At 57.1% G+C, this 15,300-nt stretch overlaps 1 protein-coding gene and 1 long non-coding RNA gene across 4 annotated transcripts in view; both read right to left on the bottom strand.

Annotated features, from left to right (window-relative positions):
- Nucleotides 1-855: 855 nt before the first annotated feature.
- Nucleotides 856-15,300, bottom strand: part of HAS1 (hyaluronan synthase 1) — a 40,805-nt gene continuing 26,360 nt past the window's right edge. Inside the window, exons 1-5 of one of the 3 annotated variants that reach the window (XM_073225858.1) lie at nt 8,542-8,708; nt 5,430-6,029; nt 4,174-4,399; nt 3,501-3,633; nt 856-1,841 (exon numbers count right to left, since the gene is read on the bottom strand). In XM_073225858.1, coding sequence (XP_073081959.1) covers nt 1,166-1,841; nt 3,501-3,633; nt 4,174-4,399; nt 5,430-6,029; nt 8,542-8,550 — 1,644 coding nt within the window. In that variant the 5' untranslated portion in view covers nt 8,551-8,708 and the 3' untranslated portion in view covers nt 856-1,165. Of the gene's footprint in view, nt 1,842-3,500; nt 3,634-4,173; nt 4,400-5,324; nt 6,030-8,541; nt 8,709-15,300 lie in introns of those variants that run through there. The other 2 variants (XM_037025738.2, XM_037025739.2) reach the window with 2 other exon arrangements.
- Nucleotides 10,224-12,727, bottom strand: LOC140847024 (uncharacterized). Its single transcript, XR_012126616.1, has 3 exons — nt 12,523-12,727; nt 11,306-11,567; nt 10,224-10,847 (listed from the first exon to the last, which is right to left on the bottom strand). It is a non-coding gene; the product is annotated as an uncharacterized lncRNA (long non-coding RNA).

Here is a 15,300-nt window from a genome sequence, read left to right as displayed (position 1 = left end):
ATAAGAGTGTATATCAATGATAGTTTAATAAAAAATAATAAATTTCAGCAAAAGAATAATAATGTAAGGGGGCACGGGGAAGGCGGTATAGAACAGAGAAGACAAGTAGTGACTATAGCATCTTACTACGCTGGTAGACAGTGACTGTAATGGGGTCTGTGGGGGGGACTTGATAGTGGGAATCTAGTAACCACAACGTTCATGTGGCTTCACGTTAATGATACCATAATAAAAAAAAAATCCGAGAGTGAGTGACAGCTCCTTTGGATGTCGGTGGGACAAACCCCAGAGAGAGGAAAAAACTGGAGAGCAGGTGAGAAGCAGGGTGCAGAGAGCTGAGGTGAGGTCTAGTGCCCAGGTAGCGGCCTGGGGGTGGGGGCAGGCTGCAGGGCAGTTCATCTTCAGGAATGGGGGAGGTGGCCTACACAGATGGCAGGAGTGGGGAGATGTGGAGGCGGGGACTCTGAAAGTTCTTGTCACCTGTTCTCCCAGTGAGATAGGAAGCAAGCGAAAGGTGAGGTGCTGGGGTTTGGGAAGAGAAGGGTGAGTCAGCTTTCTTAGTGCAGGAGTGGAAGGAACACAGCGCCTGACGGGGTGGGCGGGTAGCAGGCACTCCCGAAGGATCGGTGAGGTTGAGCAAGCTCACCCTTGCAACAACCCTGACCCGTGGGAGTCACGGCCTTATTTTCCCAAGAGGGAACCGAGCCTCTGAGGAAGGAGGCCGCCCTGTCTGGGCTCAAACAGCTGGCACCCAAGACTGAGCCCCAAATCCCCAATTCTCAACCACACAGCCCCCTCCATTCTCAAAAAAGGGGGAAGCTCAAAAGAAAATAAATAAAATTGTTTATTACATCCTAATCACACAGTACAAATGGAGATTAAATAAGAACAGGGAGAAAAATGGGACCCAAGGCAGCATGTGGGCACCGTTGTCCCCTTGCCCCTAAAAATCTACACCCTGATCAATAAATACCCCTCCCCAGAGACCCCGAAGTCCCGGCCCCAAAGCAGTCCAGGCTGAAGAATCTTGGGTCAACCCCCTCACCTCTCGGAGGCGGGAAACTGAGGCCCAGGGAATCACGCAGCAAGTTCGTGGCTCCCAGTCCCGGCAGGTCTCCTCGTGCCTCCCCTGAGCTCCCCTGGGCGGGCACTCCGCGTGCCTGACTCACACCTGCACGCGGTAGCCCCCTGCCCGCCGCCGGCAGAGCCTCCGCACGCCCACCCAGTAGAGCGTCAGCATGACGGCCCAGTACCCCACGTAGGCGCCGGCCCCCGCGGCCAGGTGGCAGGCCTCGGCGGCCCGGGAAGGGCCGCTCCAGTCGGCCCGGGCCTCGTGCACCACGCTGCGGACCAGGCCCCCGAGCAGCAGCAGCGCCCAGAGCGCCAGCGGCAGCACCGGGACGTAGTTGGCGGCCAACTTCCGCCGGCCCGACGTGCCCCAGCCGCTCTGGTTCATGGTGGCCAGCGCCAGGAACTTGGCGGGCAGCAGGCCGCACATGTAGAGGGGCGCGTAGAGCGAGAGCAGCACCATGCGCAGGCAGCCGCGCAGCCAGGCCGCGAAGGCCGCCTTGGCCAGCGCCACGCCCTGCACGCACAGCAGCACCCATAGCAGCGCCCACGGGCGCCCCGCGTAGAACAGCCGCAGCACCGTGGCCGCCACGAAGAACGGGAAGAGGCCCGAGACCACCGCCTCGTAGGTCATCCACGCGTGGTGCCGGTGCCACCACAGCGCGTTGTACAGCCACTCGCGGAAGTACGACTTGGACCAGCGAGTCTGCTGGCTGAGCCAGCGCAGGAAGGACGAGGGCGTCTCCGAGTAGCAGCGGGACCGGGAGGTGTACCTGGACCGGGGAGGAGACAGGGCGTCGGCTCGGCTCTCCCTGGGCCCAGGTCTGGCAGGAATCCCGGGCCAGAAATGCCCACGGCTGGTGGCCACTGGGGGAGCTTGCCTAACATCTGGGCCTCGGTGCGGCATATGTGAAATGGGACGAGAGCCGTTGCTACCTAGCAGGGCTACCGTGAGGACTGGACGCCCATTAAATGCTAAGTGCTTAGGGCGCGGACATTGTACTTGCTCAATAAATGCAAGTTGCCGCTGCTACCTTTAATATGACTAATATCACTGTTGCCATTACTAACATCATTATGGTTACTGACACGATTACTAAACTATCACTAACCTATTACTAATACTCTTGAGCTTGCTATTATGGGCGGGTGTCATGGTGAGGAGCAAGCCTGGCTGGGTTCCCACCTGGGGTAGCCCGAGTGTTAGAGCTCAAGGGAACCATCCGCCTCCTTCCGGTGGCGGTGGCAGACATCACTAATCAATCCCTACCCGGTTCCAGCCAAGCCCACACAAGGCCAGGATCCCTCCCATGGGCAGTCAGCAGGTGGTCACCTGCTGCCGTTTGTTAGGAGGGCTCAAGCTATCCTGTCCCCACGAGTATTACCTGACCGTGTCCAGTCGCCTTCCTCTGTGTCACTTGCCACCCTGCAGGGCCTCCTTGCTTCTACCCTTGCCTCCTGCAGGCTGCTCTCTACAGCTGCCACCAGGGTCCGTTCCAACAGGTCACCCCTTCCCCCAGCCCCTCCATGGCGCCCTCATCTTAGTTCAAAGCTCTCACCTGGCCCACAGACCTTCTGAGGGTACCCCACTGACTCCCCATCCTCCTCTCCTGACCACCCCCCTTGCTGTTGCTCCAGCTGCTCCATCTCAGCCTCCATCCCTACCTTTCCTCCACACCCTATTTAGCATTTTTCTGCCTACTCTGGAACTTCCTGTCCCCTTATTGGCTTTATCTCCAAAGCGTGGATTATTATCTAACATACAATAAATTCTACTTATTTATCTTGCTTATTGTCTATCTCCCCAACCAATGCAAGCATGAATTTGTGTCTCTCCTGTTGACTGGTGCATCCCCAGAGCTGGAAGCACCTAATGAGCATCTGCCGAGTGAGGGATGCATGGGTTCCCTTGGTGCGCCTCAAGTTCTCTCTGGCCCTTTCACAGGGTCTGGCTTTGTCGAAATTACTTCCTCCTGAACTTCACCCAGTGAAGCCCAAATCTCACCGCACTGCACGCCTTCTGCGTGTAGCACTTGCTAGAACGCAGGTGCCCTCTCCTGTCTCACGCTTCCTCTTCACAGTCGCTCACTAGTCGGATTCCACTCCAGCCGTCTCTTTCCCTTCCACCTCCCTTGGAGTCACCTGTGCTCTCCGTGGCAGAGCCATCTCCCCATCGCACGCTGTATCTTTTAGGTGGAATTTGCCACCTCACTTTGACTCAGTCGGTGGAGTCCACTGGATTAGGCGATTCCATGTAAATGCTGTCCCTGCCCTTCAGGGTGTCTCCATTCTCCCCTAACGTCTCACGTAGGGCCCGTTGTCCTGCCAGTTACTTGGGGTTTGGAGAATTCCCAACACACACACACACACACGCTCACTGGGATACTCATTGCCCCACCCCTGTGCAGCCACACCCGGTCCCCTCAGCTCACTTGGTGGCGTAGCCCATGCTCAGCATGCGGTTGGTGAGGTGCCGGTCATCCCCAAAGGTGCAGTGGGTGCCCAGGAACTTCTGGTTGTACCAGGCCTCAAGGAACTGCTGCAGGAGATTGTTCCTGTACAGGCCTGGTGGGGGCAGCGAGTACAGGAGCATCAGTCCTCTGCCGTCACCAACACCTTCCCCAGTCTCATCTCCAGCCTCCAGCCCCACCCTCAGGCAGCTCAATCCCAGGCTCAGCCCCATCTCCAGCAACAGCAGCCCAATCCTGCTCTCACCACCAAATCCATCCTCAACCCCAGATCCATCCCAGACTTACTCCAATCCTGTCCCCAACCCCCCCCCACACACACACACTCTGACAGCAAACAACCTCAACCACGTCCTCAGCCCCATGTCCATTTCCAGCCCCAGCCCCAGCCCCATCTGCAACCGCACCCCTGACCTTGACTCTGACCTCATCCCATCCCCTTCTCCAGCCCCTGTTCCCCATCCACACCAGTTCTCCAATCCCATTCCCAACACCTCCAACTTCCAATATTACCCCTCCCCCTAATTCCTGCCCCAGCCCCATCTTTGTCCCTAGTCTCAATCAAATCCTCACCCTTTCTGGCTGCCCTGTCCCTCCCCACCCCATCTGTGGCCCTCCGAGCCCTGTCGCTGCTCACCCAGAGGACCACTGATGCAGGACACACAGTGAAAGTAGCTCTGACAAGCCCGCTCCACATTGAAGGCCACCCAGTACCGCAGGCTGCTTAGGAAGCTGACCCAGGAGTCCAGAGGGTTAAGGATCCGCACGTCCCCACCAACAGCTCCTACCCGGGGGTCCTCGTCCAGCACCCGTGCCAGCTCCAGAAGCGCCATGGGGTCCAGCCTTGTGTCTGAGTCACAGACCTGTGGGGTGAAAGGGGCCAGGATGAGGCCGGAGCCCTGCGCAGTGCCGGTGCTTGAGAGGACGGCACCAAGCGGTGGGGAGCCCCTGGACACTCTGAAGACAATCTGAACATTCCTCTGAATTCTTTAGTCATTTTCAATGCCTAATCACATTTTAAGATGACCCCCCCTCCCAAGCCAAGACCCATGACCCATGCCCTTGTATAATACCCTCTGCTGGTGTGTGGGTGACACCTGTGACTTGCTTCTAACTGACAAATTATGGCAAAAATAATGGGATATAATGACATGATTTTACCTCAAATAGAAATGGTGAGTTTTGCAATGTACTTAAGATCCCTAATCTGTTGTGATTTCCTTGGGTGGGCCTGACCTAAGCAGGTGAACCCCTTATAAGCCGGTTTAGAAGTCAAAGACTTGAGCTCTTGCTGGCCTGGAAGAGGCAAGCTATCCCAAGTTCTGTACTGCAAGAAAATGAATTCTGCCAACACATGAGCTTGGAAGAGGCCCCTGAGCCTTAAATAAGACCCAACTCCAGCTGACATGATTATAGCCTGATGATACCCTGAAGAGAAGGATCCAGTTAAGCTTCACCCAGACTCATGGCAAGAATGAGATAATAAATGTGGTGTTTCAATTTGCCAAATTTGTGGTAATTTGTCATGCAGCACTAGAAAACTATTACAGTGTATGACTGAATGAATCTCTACACCGAATGGATGAGTGAATGAACAAAATGAATGCATGATCTCCATTTTGGTGGGCGGATGGATGGACGGGTGAAGGAGAGAATCTCTCCACTGAATGGATGAATGAATAAAGGGAGGAAAGAAGAGGTTCATTACAATCTCGGCAGTGCACGAAGGACCCCAAGGACGACTTGGGGTGTCAGGCTCACGGGGGCGGGAGGGTGCTGTCCACTCACCTGCACGTAGTCCACCAAGTCTCCGAGCGCCTTGAAGGCAGTGTACATGACCTCGCGCTTGCCTCCCCAGCGCTGCGCTACGCACACGCACCTGCGCGTCCTCACCAGCGCCTCCACCGCCAGCCTCCCGGGATCCTCAGCCTCCACCTCCCGGTAGGCGCCCGCGTCCGCTGCACCTGCCGCCGCCGGTTCCCAGGGCTGGTGGTAGTTGCCGTCCCACACGTAGGTGGCAGGGTCCTCGTCGGCGAAGACCTCGCGGAACATGTCCACCATGTAGAGGTCTTCGGCGCGGTTGCCGTCCACCACCATGAGGACGCGCAGCCGCGCGCGCGGGTACTGCAGGGCGCGGGCGGACACCAGGCACTGGCGCAGGTACGCTGGGTCCTCCTGGTACGCGGAGATGGTCAGCGCCACGCTGCGCGCCCTGGCCGCGTCCGGGGCCCCCCGCGACGCCGCCCGCCGCGCTGCCGCCTCCACGCGCCGGTGCTCCAGGTATGCGAAGAGGCTCTGCGCCACCAGGTGCGCGGAGAGGAAGGCCCCGTAGAGACCGAAGGCCAGGAGGCCATAGCTATCGGAGGCCAGCGGCACGCCGGCGGCGTAGGCCCAGGTCATGAGGCCCAGGATGAGCAGCGCGAAGGCGATGGTCAGCACTCGCCGGGCCAGGCCGGAGCAGTGGCGCGCCGCCGGGGTGGGCTTGGGCACGTCCTGCTGGGCGCAGAGAGACGAGGGTAAGGGGAGGAAGAGCCGGAAATCCTCCTCTGGGGAGGGGAGACCTTCCCCAAGCAAATGAGTGCATTCCTTTTTGTAAAGAAAATCCCCTGCGTACCACAAAGTTATTTTCATTAATGAAAATAATTATGGAAAACAATTATCAAGGCTTAGTGCCTGATTATATTGATACGAATACCTTCCCCCCACATCAATAACAGCTCTTAAATCCAGGAGGATGACACTCAATGGGGTGTCACAGATTAATGAACAGGGGTTCTCCCCTTCTTAATGGCACATAAAATAACAATGCATCTTACAATCAAAGGTTTCTTAGTGTTGAGGCAATAATTGTAATAATAATATACATCTAAAAAAATACTGCAGTGTGATATGTACCAGGCCTCACTATAAACCCTTCATAGGAAGTAACTTTTTTTTAGTCCTCACAACAGCCCCAGGAGGTAGGTACCACTATTATCATCCCCATTTTACAGATGAGGCAACTAAGTGACACAGAGGCGCAGAAACCTGCCCAAAGTCACACCTGGAAAGCAGAGAAGCAGGGATTTGAAACCTAAGAATCAAGTCCCTGAACGGCAACCGTCTAGGCTGGCATTACTCCTCAGGGAACCCCTGTGGGACAGTGGGGACTGTCACCTTACAGATAGCAAAACCAAGGACCAGTCAGCAAGGAGGAGTGGCTTGTTGTAGGTAATGAAGCCCACAGGTGGAGGGGTCTTAACTCTGACTTCTCAAAGGCATGGCCTGTTCTCCACCATGCAGCTCCCTGCCAGGGCCAGGTGCCCAGGACATGTTGGACTAGCTCAGACTCAGAGGGGAGGCGTGCCTCCGTTTTCTCATCTGTTAAGTGGGCATTTAGCCCTTTGCATATGCCAAGCACTGCTCCATGTGAGGCAGGTCCTGTTACGGAAGAGGACACCAAGGTGCAGAGAGGTATATTTTCTCGTCCAAGGTCACTGAGGCAGTCAGGCTCCCTCGTACTCTGTGGTGAACTGCCTCTTGTGTCACCAGCTCCCCCTCATGGGCTGTTACAAGTTAAGTGAGTCATCAAGACAGGCATCTACGCTGTCCAACACAGGAGCCACCTGCCATATGTGGCTACTGAGCACCTGAAATGCAGCCGGTACAACTGAGGAACTGAATTTTTAGTTGCATTTTATTTAAAGACTTAAACTTAGAAACTGATATTTGATTCAGTTATTGGAAAGCTTGTAAGTGTGTTTGGAACGAGTGGGTCTGTGACACTTTTTCAACTGTGAATTTTATGAAATCTAAATACAGATCAGATATCTCCAATGAAAACATAGCACCTGCATGAGATGTGTTACACATCCGGATTTGGAAGTGCAAAACAAAAAAAGGGAAGTAAACTATCTCATTAATGTATTTATATTCATTACCTACTGAAATAATATTGTTGATATATAGCAGGGGTGGGCACACTACAGCCCTCAGGCCAAATGCCTACTGCCTTTTTCACTCCAGCCCCTCATGCTAAGGCTAGTTTTTATTTTTTAATGGTTGAAAAGATAAAAAGAATAATATTTTGTAACACATATAAGAAATTCAAATTTCAACATGATTAAATCAAGTTTTTTTGGCCCACAACCGTGCTCATCTGTTTACATACCTATGGCTGACTTCGCTTTTCTTTTTACTTGTTTTAATGTGGCTACTAGAAAATTTTAAGTTATGTACATGGCTCACATCATGTTTCTTTAGGACAGAGCTAAGGTAGAGCTTGTAGCTGGTGCTAGTAACCACTGCTACCATTTCCTCTGGAGCCCTCCTCCATCCCTTTGCCCTGAACCTGGCCCTGCCTGAGTTGATATATAAACAGGGGTGGTCCCGTTCATGCTGGGGATCACCCATATAAGTGGACATCTGGAGAATTCTAATCCCAACAACACTGAAGAGCACATGTGTATGGGCTGTGGACACCCGCACCCCCACATTTACACGGAGAGAGACACACAGGCTGTGCCCACATAGGAGGCACTCATGTTCTAGATGACTCCAGACACCTGCTCTTAGAACTTGGTGATCCAGAGACCCAACAGCCAAATAGGTGAACATGGGGACACAGCCCTCCAGCAGGAAGGAATACACCGCGAAGAGACGCCTGAGAGTCTGAAGCAACGGGACAGTGTCCGAAGAAATAGTAGCGGTTGAGATGGGACCATATAAAATTGCCATTTTTACAGTTCGAAACTAACCAGATACCGGCGATTTCACTTAGCTCAACTTAATATTTATGGGACACATAAAAGTAGAAATGCGGACCCACGTGTCGGGCAAGCACAGCTCTTCCCCTCTCCCCAGCTCCCCGGCGCACAGACAGACCCGTATTTACAGCAAAATAAGCGTGGACACGTCCATCTCGCGCAGGTCTAGGCGCGATGGCCCCCTGCGCACCGGGGGCGCCCACCCCGCAGCCTCCCGGGGTCACGGCCCCCCACGCGGCCGCCGCGCGCTCGGCACACACCTGTCTCATGGCCGCGTCGCCCCGCGCTCTCCTCCGCCGCCGTCTCCCCGCGGCAGGAGCTGGGGGTCATTTGAAGCCCAGCGCGGGCGGGGGCGGAGGCGAGGCTGACGTCAGACCGAGCCCCGTCAGGGGCTCTGAGGTCACGGCCGGGCCGGCGGCCGCACCCCTTCCCGCCAGCGCCCCCCGCCGCGCCTCTCCGCCCGGCCCCGCCCCGGTCCCCCTACGTCGCCCCCATCGCTCCCCAGCCCCGGACTCCTCGGCTCTCCCGGTCTCGGCGTCCGTCTCCATCCCCGCGGCTCTCCCGGCCGCACGCCGGGCTGTGCGCCTCTCGCCCCCCCTACCCCCCGGCCCCGACCCGCTGCCGGGCCGCGGCCCGCCTCCTCTCTCCCGCAGCCGGTCCCCAGGAAGGCTCTGCGCCCGCGGGCCCGTGCGGGGCTGACCGCCCTGGCTCGCGAAGCCTGCGGTCTGGAGCTGCAGCCGAGGGGTCGCCGGTCGGTGCAGCGCCTCGCCGGCGGGGCTGCGCGTGCATGTCCGTGTGCGCGTGTGCCAGGGGCTGGGGCGCGGGAATCTGTCTCCCCGGGGGCTAGGGGTGAACTCAGAGAGTCGTAACGGTGGGGGTGGCCCCTCTCAGAGCCCAAAGAGACGCGTCTGGGGCGTCGGGCCCTGAGGGTCAGGAGACTCAGTAAATGTCATGGTTTCCATGCGTTTCTGTGTATCTAATTCTCTGTGTGCTCCTCCTACCGTGAACTGATAAGGTCCATCTCCCTGCGGCTGCCGCTCCCTGTGTCCCCCTGCGTCCTGACCCTACATCCCCCTCCTTCCCTCTGTCTTCCTCTGAGTCCCTGACATTTTGTCCCCGTCTCCCTGGCTGGTCCCCTGTCCATCTGTTGTCGGGTTCTCCCTGGGTGCTCCTGTCCTTTCTCCATGCTTCCCCAGCTCTGTCTTTTCTGTGTGCATCACTCCTCTGAGCTTGTGTCTCCCTCTTACACTGTCTCTCTCTGAGTTTCTCCCCGAGTTGCACACCCTTCGTCTTTCTCTCTTACTCTCCTTGCGTTTCGCTGCCTTTTTTGCATATGTCTGTCTCCTTCTCTCTGGCTATCTGTGTGCTTATCTTTTATTTTTCTGTCTCCCAGTTTTTGATCTGTCTGTTCCTGCCCCCCTCAGGGGCCGGCTCTCTCCCCCTCCTCTGCTTCCCCAGCATCTCTGTGTCTCTGTCCGGGGGGAGCTGTCTGTGTGTGTGTCCCTGCGTCTCTCTGATTCCCCGCTTCTCTCTGTTTTTCTGTCCCGAAGTCTTCGCCTCTCCCTGCTGTTCCATCTTGCCCAGCCTGGAGGATGCAAAGTCCTCACTCCCCGGGTTTCCCCGGGTTTCCCCGGGGAGGCAGGGTGTGGGGGCCGGCCCGGGTCACGGCCTCGCTGTCAGGGAGAAGAGGGCCAGCTCAGGGCCCAGCGAGGGGCACCGCCCACCCCACCCGGGCGGGCTGCGTCTCCGACGCTGCTGCCAGGAGCCTGGGCCCCCGCCTGGTGTCTGGCTGTGTCAGGATGATGGGTCCTGCGGTGGGCGCGGAGCCCAGAGCCAGAGAGGAGGGTGATTCCTCTACCCCGGCCCGGGGTGGGGAGCAGCCCAGGCTCCATTCAGAGCGGGGCATTTGGCTGCCCAGCCCCCACCCCGCCCTGCCCGGGTGGAGCAGCTGTATAAAACCAGATGTTTCTAAAACCAGAGTGTGGATGAGGGAGGAGCGACCAGGACTTTAAGCCCCAATGGTTTCTTCCTCCAGACCTAGGAGGCCAGGTCTCCAGCCCCCTCCTCCCTCAGACTGAGGAGTCCAGGCCCCCAGACCCTCCTCCCTCAGATCCAGACGTCTAGTGTCCCAGAATTCCCTGCGGGGATTGATGACCAAGGCTGGAAGCAGCCAAGACAAGAGCTACAAGACACAGATGACTGCCAGCACCCCCACAGGAGGCAGGCACTGTGGCGGCATGTCTCCGTCCTGCTCCCCTCCCTACAGCCATCTGTCCCAGAGCCCCCAACTCAGTGGGGGCCGATCTCTGGTCCCTGCCTTGGGTCCACAGTGGCCCTCTCAAGCTCTCCATCATCACCAGAAAACCTCACGCTGTGGTTTGCAGAACACCACAACAGAAGGAACATTGAGTGGGGAGATAATAAGGCACAAATGGAGAAAAGGGAGAAAACATTTGTTCCCTGTAAGGACATTGCCCACACTGCTGATGGGCGGGGCTCCTGGCCTGGTGATGCCAGGCACCCAGAGATGACTCAGACTGGGCCCTGCCCTTGAGGAGATGCCAATCTGGTGGAGGAGACAGCTGTGTAAACAGAAGACCACAGACCAGTGCAAGGATACCCCAACCCAGCTGGAGAGTCAGGGAGGGCTTCCTGGGGGAAGTGATATCCTAGAGGAGATGGGTCCTGACGAGGAGTTAGCCAGGGTAAGGGCAGGGACAGGGCTACGGGGCAGTGGGAGGGAAGGTGGAGCAGAAGGGCACGCAGGGCAAGAAATGCCCTGGCCAGTCAGGAAAGTAGAGGCAGGTGGACATTATGGGGGCATAAATGGCGAAGCACAGGGGTGGGGTGGGGTGCACGGCAGGGTCCACCACATGCAGGGGTGTGAGGCTAGGACTTTGTCCCCAGGCACTGAGGAAGCGCGGGAGGGCTGGAAGTAGGGGAAGCACAGGAGCAGCTCTGGGCACCTGGAGGGACACTCTGGCGGGGCACATTTGGCCAGGGAGTCCCGGTGGCAGGTCATACCAGGGTCTTCTGTGGGCGAGGGGGCTCTGGGTCCGAGCTTGGTTGCAGGTGGAAGCTGTGGGGTTGGAGGACACTCGAGGGCAGAGTGGGCTTGTGCAGAGGTCCACGAGGAAGCCAGGGGAGCAGGGAGTCTCGGAGGAGAAGGGGGCCACGGAGCGGACCCCCTGGGCCTTTCCCCTGAGCTCCTTCTGACCACGTCCGCCTCATTTCGGGCAGATACTCCTCTGCGTGGTTACCTGCCTCCTGGGCAACTAGGAAGGGACTTAAAGAAACCTGTGTTGTATTAAATGCTTCAGTCCAGGTGGGTGATTTCTCTGCAGGGTGTACTGAGAGACTTTTGAGAATCTAGATACAGAGAGGCAGTGGAGAGGGGAAGGGAGGAGGGGGTAGGTGGGGGGCAGAGGGAGGAGTGGGGGGGAGAGGAGGGCGGGGAGGCAAGGGGCTGGCTTACCTGACCACGCCGCTCAGTACGGAAACCTGCCCTGCGCGGCCCTGCCCGGGGAATCCTGATACCCTCCCTGTACCTCCTCTACCTGTTCTATTCTCCACAGTGTTGATAAGTTCCTGCACAGGGTGTAACTGCCCGTTTATGATCTTTTTTGAACACTGTGTGTCTCCCTTGTTAGAATGCAAGCTCGGCCCTGGCAGCAGTCTTTGCCTCCCTTGTTCTTGACTGTTTCGCAGGGTCTGGACTGGCACCTGGTACCTAAGAGGTGCTCAGTAGGCGTGTCCCCTGAATGAGCAAGATTGCGGTGAAGAGTCAGAGCGGCAGGTGGAAAGAGGACAGAGAAGAGAAGGAAAAGGAGAGAAGACGGGGAGGGAGGGGAGGGAAGCAGAAGGGAGAGAGCCCTGCGCTGGGGACCCCTACCCAGGGGCTCGGGGCCCCGCGTCAGGGTGGCCAATCCTGAGAGCCACGGGTGAGGAGCTCCCCGGGCGGTGCAGCCCTAGGCAGACGCCCCGGGATCAGCAAGGACCCAAATCTGGACGCGACAGCCTCTGGACTTCCAGGAACTCGGAGGGCCTGGCCCGGGGCTCTCAGGGGACCCTGGATGGGCCCAGCGCCCCCGCTCGCCCCCGACTTCTGGGAAACACCTAGGCCTCCAGGATTCTGCGGAAATCCTGGGGGGAGATGACTGCCCAGCCACCTTCTGCCTGTGGAAGCCGTGGGGTCTCTGGGGCCCTGTCTGACCACCACCCTGCCCCCCACCTCCCCTCACCAAGCTGAAGATGCTTCCTCCACGGCTGCTGCTCGTCTCCTTGGAGGGAACAGACAGGAAACGCTGGGGACAGCGAGAGGGAGGCGTCTGCTTTCCGCAGGCAGCTCTGTGCCCCACCAAGGAGCAAGGCCGGAGGGGTCTCATTTTCCAGGAGAAATCAGGGCCTGAGAAGAGCAGTTTCCTGGCCAGAGTGACGTGGCAAGGAGGCGGCAGAGCCCGCTGAGATCACGGGGGGAGGGGGCTGGGGGCCTGGGGCTGAGGAAGGGGGTGCTGGGGGCCTGGGGGCCGAGAGGAGGGGCATCTGGGAACTGTGGTTCTGAAAGAAGAGAGATCTGGGCCCTGGACTCTACTGTCCGTTACCTCCGAGCTCCGACAAGAAAATTTTTGAGACCCAGGCTGCTCTTGCCAAAGTGGCTTTAGCTCTATGCGTCCCCCACTGCGTTTCCCGAGTCCCCGTGGTGCCCTGTCCACCGTGAGTCCTCGGTCTGCTCCAGAACACAGGAGTCTGAGTCAGAAGATGGACGTGAGGACAGGGAGCCTGACGTTGGCCTGGGCCCCCCAGGGAGGAGCCGAGAAGCCCTTGTGCCCCCCTGAGCCTCCCCTCTCGTCTGTGAAGTGGGGGTATCTCAGGTCATTCCTCACAGGGTGGCCCTTCAGATGAAGGGAGGACATCTTGCTGGCAACCCTGGACTTGAGGTGAGAGTCAGCTGTTCCTGAACCCCCACAGCAGCTGAGGGTCTTCATGACTGACTCAGAGGGCAATGGGGGGACCTTCCTCTCTGGTCAGGGGAGTCAAGCAGGTGGGGGCTGGGAGGAGCCCATGCCCTGGAGCCAGAGGCTCCTGGGTCCCATGGCCCATGGGCCCCTCCACCCACAGACGAGGGGAGCCCAGAGTCATGTGGACATGCACAGACAGACCTGGCTGGCCATCCACAGAATCCCCAGGCCCCAGCTTCCTCTGTCTCAAGCAGGGTGTGTGTGTGTGTGTGTGAAAAGACCCTCCCACTCCAGGCTATTTTGAGGAGCCTGGTGCAGCAGGAAGCCCAGAAAAGTTTAGGGAGCAGACTGGCAGAGTGCAGTCTAGTGTGTCATCGAGGGGGTGCCCTGTGGACTCCAGATAGAGGAAGTGTGGAGCAGAGGCCTAGAGGCCCCCTGCCAGTTCCGCAGCCACTGCCACCTGGTAGCCTCAACCACAATGCCTTCATTTCCCATTAATGCCTGAGACAGAAAGAGGAAATCATGCCGCCATGGTTCTCTGCCTCCTGCTGGCACACAGGCTCTGGGCCTTCTGACCCAGGTCTCATCCTGGCTGACACTCTCCCGATCTCCGTGATTAGTTCCATTTACCAAATGCTGAGACTGGGACTCGGCGAGACGAAGGAAGGTGCCCAGGAGCAGGTAACCAGGAAGCGGAGCCACCACCTGTTCTTGCCACACGCAGCCATGGCACAGCATCTTAGTTATTTGTGGACATTTGCTAAAAATACAGAAGACAACCCCCTCATCCCATATATTCTGAGTGAGTGAGCTCAGGGCCCCAGAAATGACTTGAACTAATGCCCCCGACTTGTAAAGTTTGAGAACCATGGTCCAAGGCTTTCAGAGCGAGGTTGGCTGAACGATCCCCCGATCTGTTGATTGCCGAAGGGACGTTCCATGCAGAAAGAAGGCTGTGAGGCCGCGGAAGGGCAGGTCTGACGGGAAGGCCCGCGCCGCTGCAGTCCAGGTGTCCGAGGACAGGGAAAGCAGACAGAGGGCAGGCGGTCTCCAGCAGGTGGGAATACCCGTGACGTTCACGGCGGCCGTGATCTATACGAAGCCCCGGGCTGCCTGCTCCACATTTGGTAGCTGTAACCAAAAGATCCCTCTCAGATAGTTATTATAACCCCCATGTTAAAGAGGAGAAAATCGAGACTCACAAAAGGGAACGGACTTGTCCAAGGCCACACCGGCAGTGCCAGAACCGGAACGTGAACACGGTCCTCACAGATCCTGAGCGTGCGCATTCTGCGCTGCGGTGTGCCTGGTGGGGGTTTAACAATCAGCTCCCCAGGAGAAAAAGGCTGTGCGTGAATCCGTATGTTTGTGATACATCTTACTGACTGTACAGGGTATGTAGCACACGGCTTACAGATAATAACACGAGACAGGAAACGCAATATTGTTAAGTTCCAACAACGACACATTTCAGGAGACTTGATATTTCTTGCAAAACCCGGGACCAGTTTTCGTCATTCTGTCGCCAACAGCAATGCCGTGAAATCAGACTACAGATAAATGCTCGACTGCTGTCCAACCCAGCAAAGCTGCAGCTCATGCCGCTGATGAGCAAGTGTGGTTCCAACATGAGTGCTGGCTGATATTTCTGTTCTGTCCATGAGAGACAGGTGTGAAAGGAAGAAGGTGTATGGGTGGGGCTCTACGTGTTCATGAGAACACAGCACAGCAGCTAGGGAATGAAGACTTTTAGGAATGTCTGGCTTTTTAAAAATATCATTTATTTAATTAAATTTTATATGATTAGTTTTTAATAATGGCTCGTAAAATGCCTGGCATTTTCACCTCTGTCTCCTTGTGAGCCGGTCTGAGCCATCTCAACCCATTACTGGCGCTGCTCCCACTATATATGGTGGGGGAATAAGAGATGATTTTCACTGTCTTCCCTGAGTTCTCTGTCAACTCAGCCCTTCTCAGCTGCTCAGCCACAGAAAATCCTGAAACGCATCCTCTGCCCCCTTCTGTCCCAGGAAAGTGCCCCTCCCCCTCCCTCCCATCCTC

This window comes from Manis javanica, chromosome 17 (genome assembly GCF_040802235.1).
Source record: "Manis javanica isolate MJ-LG chromosome 17, MJ_LKY, whole genome shotgun sequence".
Lineage (NCBI taxonomy): Eukaryota > Metazoa > Chordata > Mammalia > Pholidota > Manidae > Manis > Manis javanica.
This window is presented reverse-complemented; position numbering and strand designations above follow the sequence as displayed.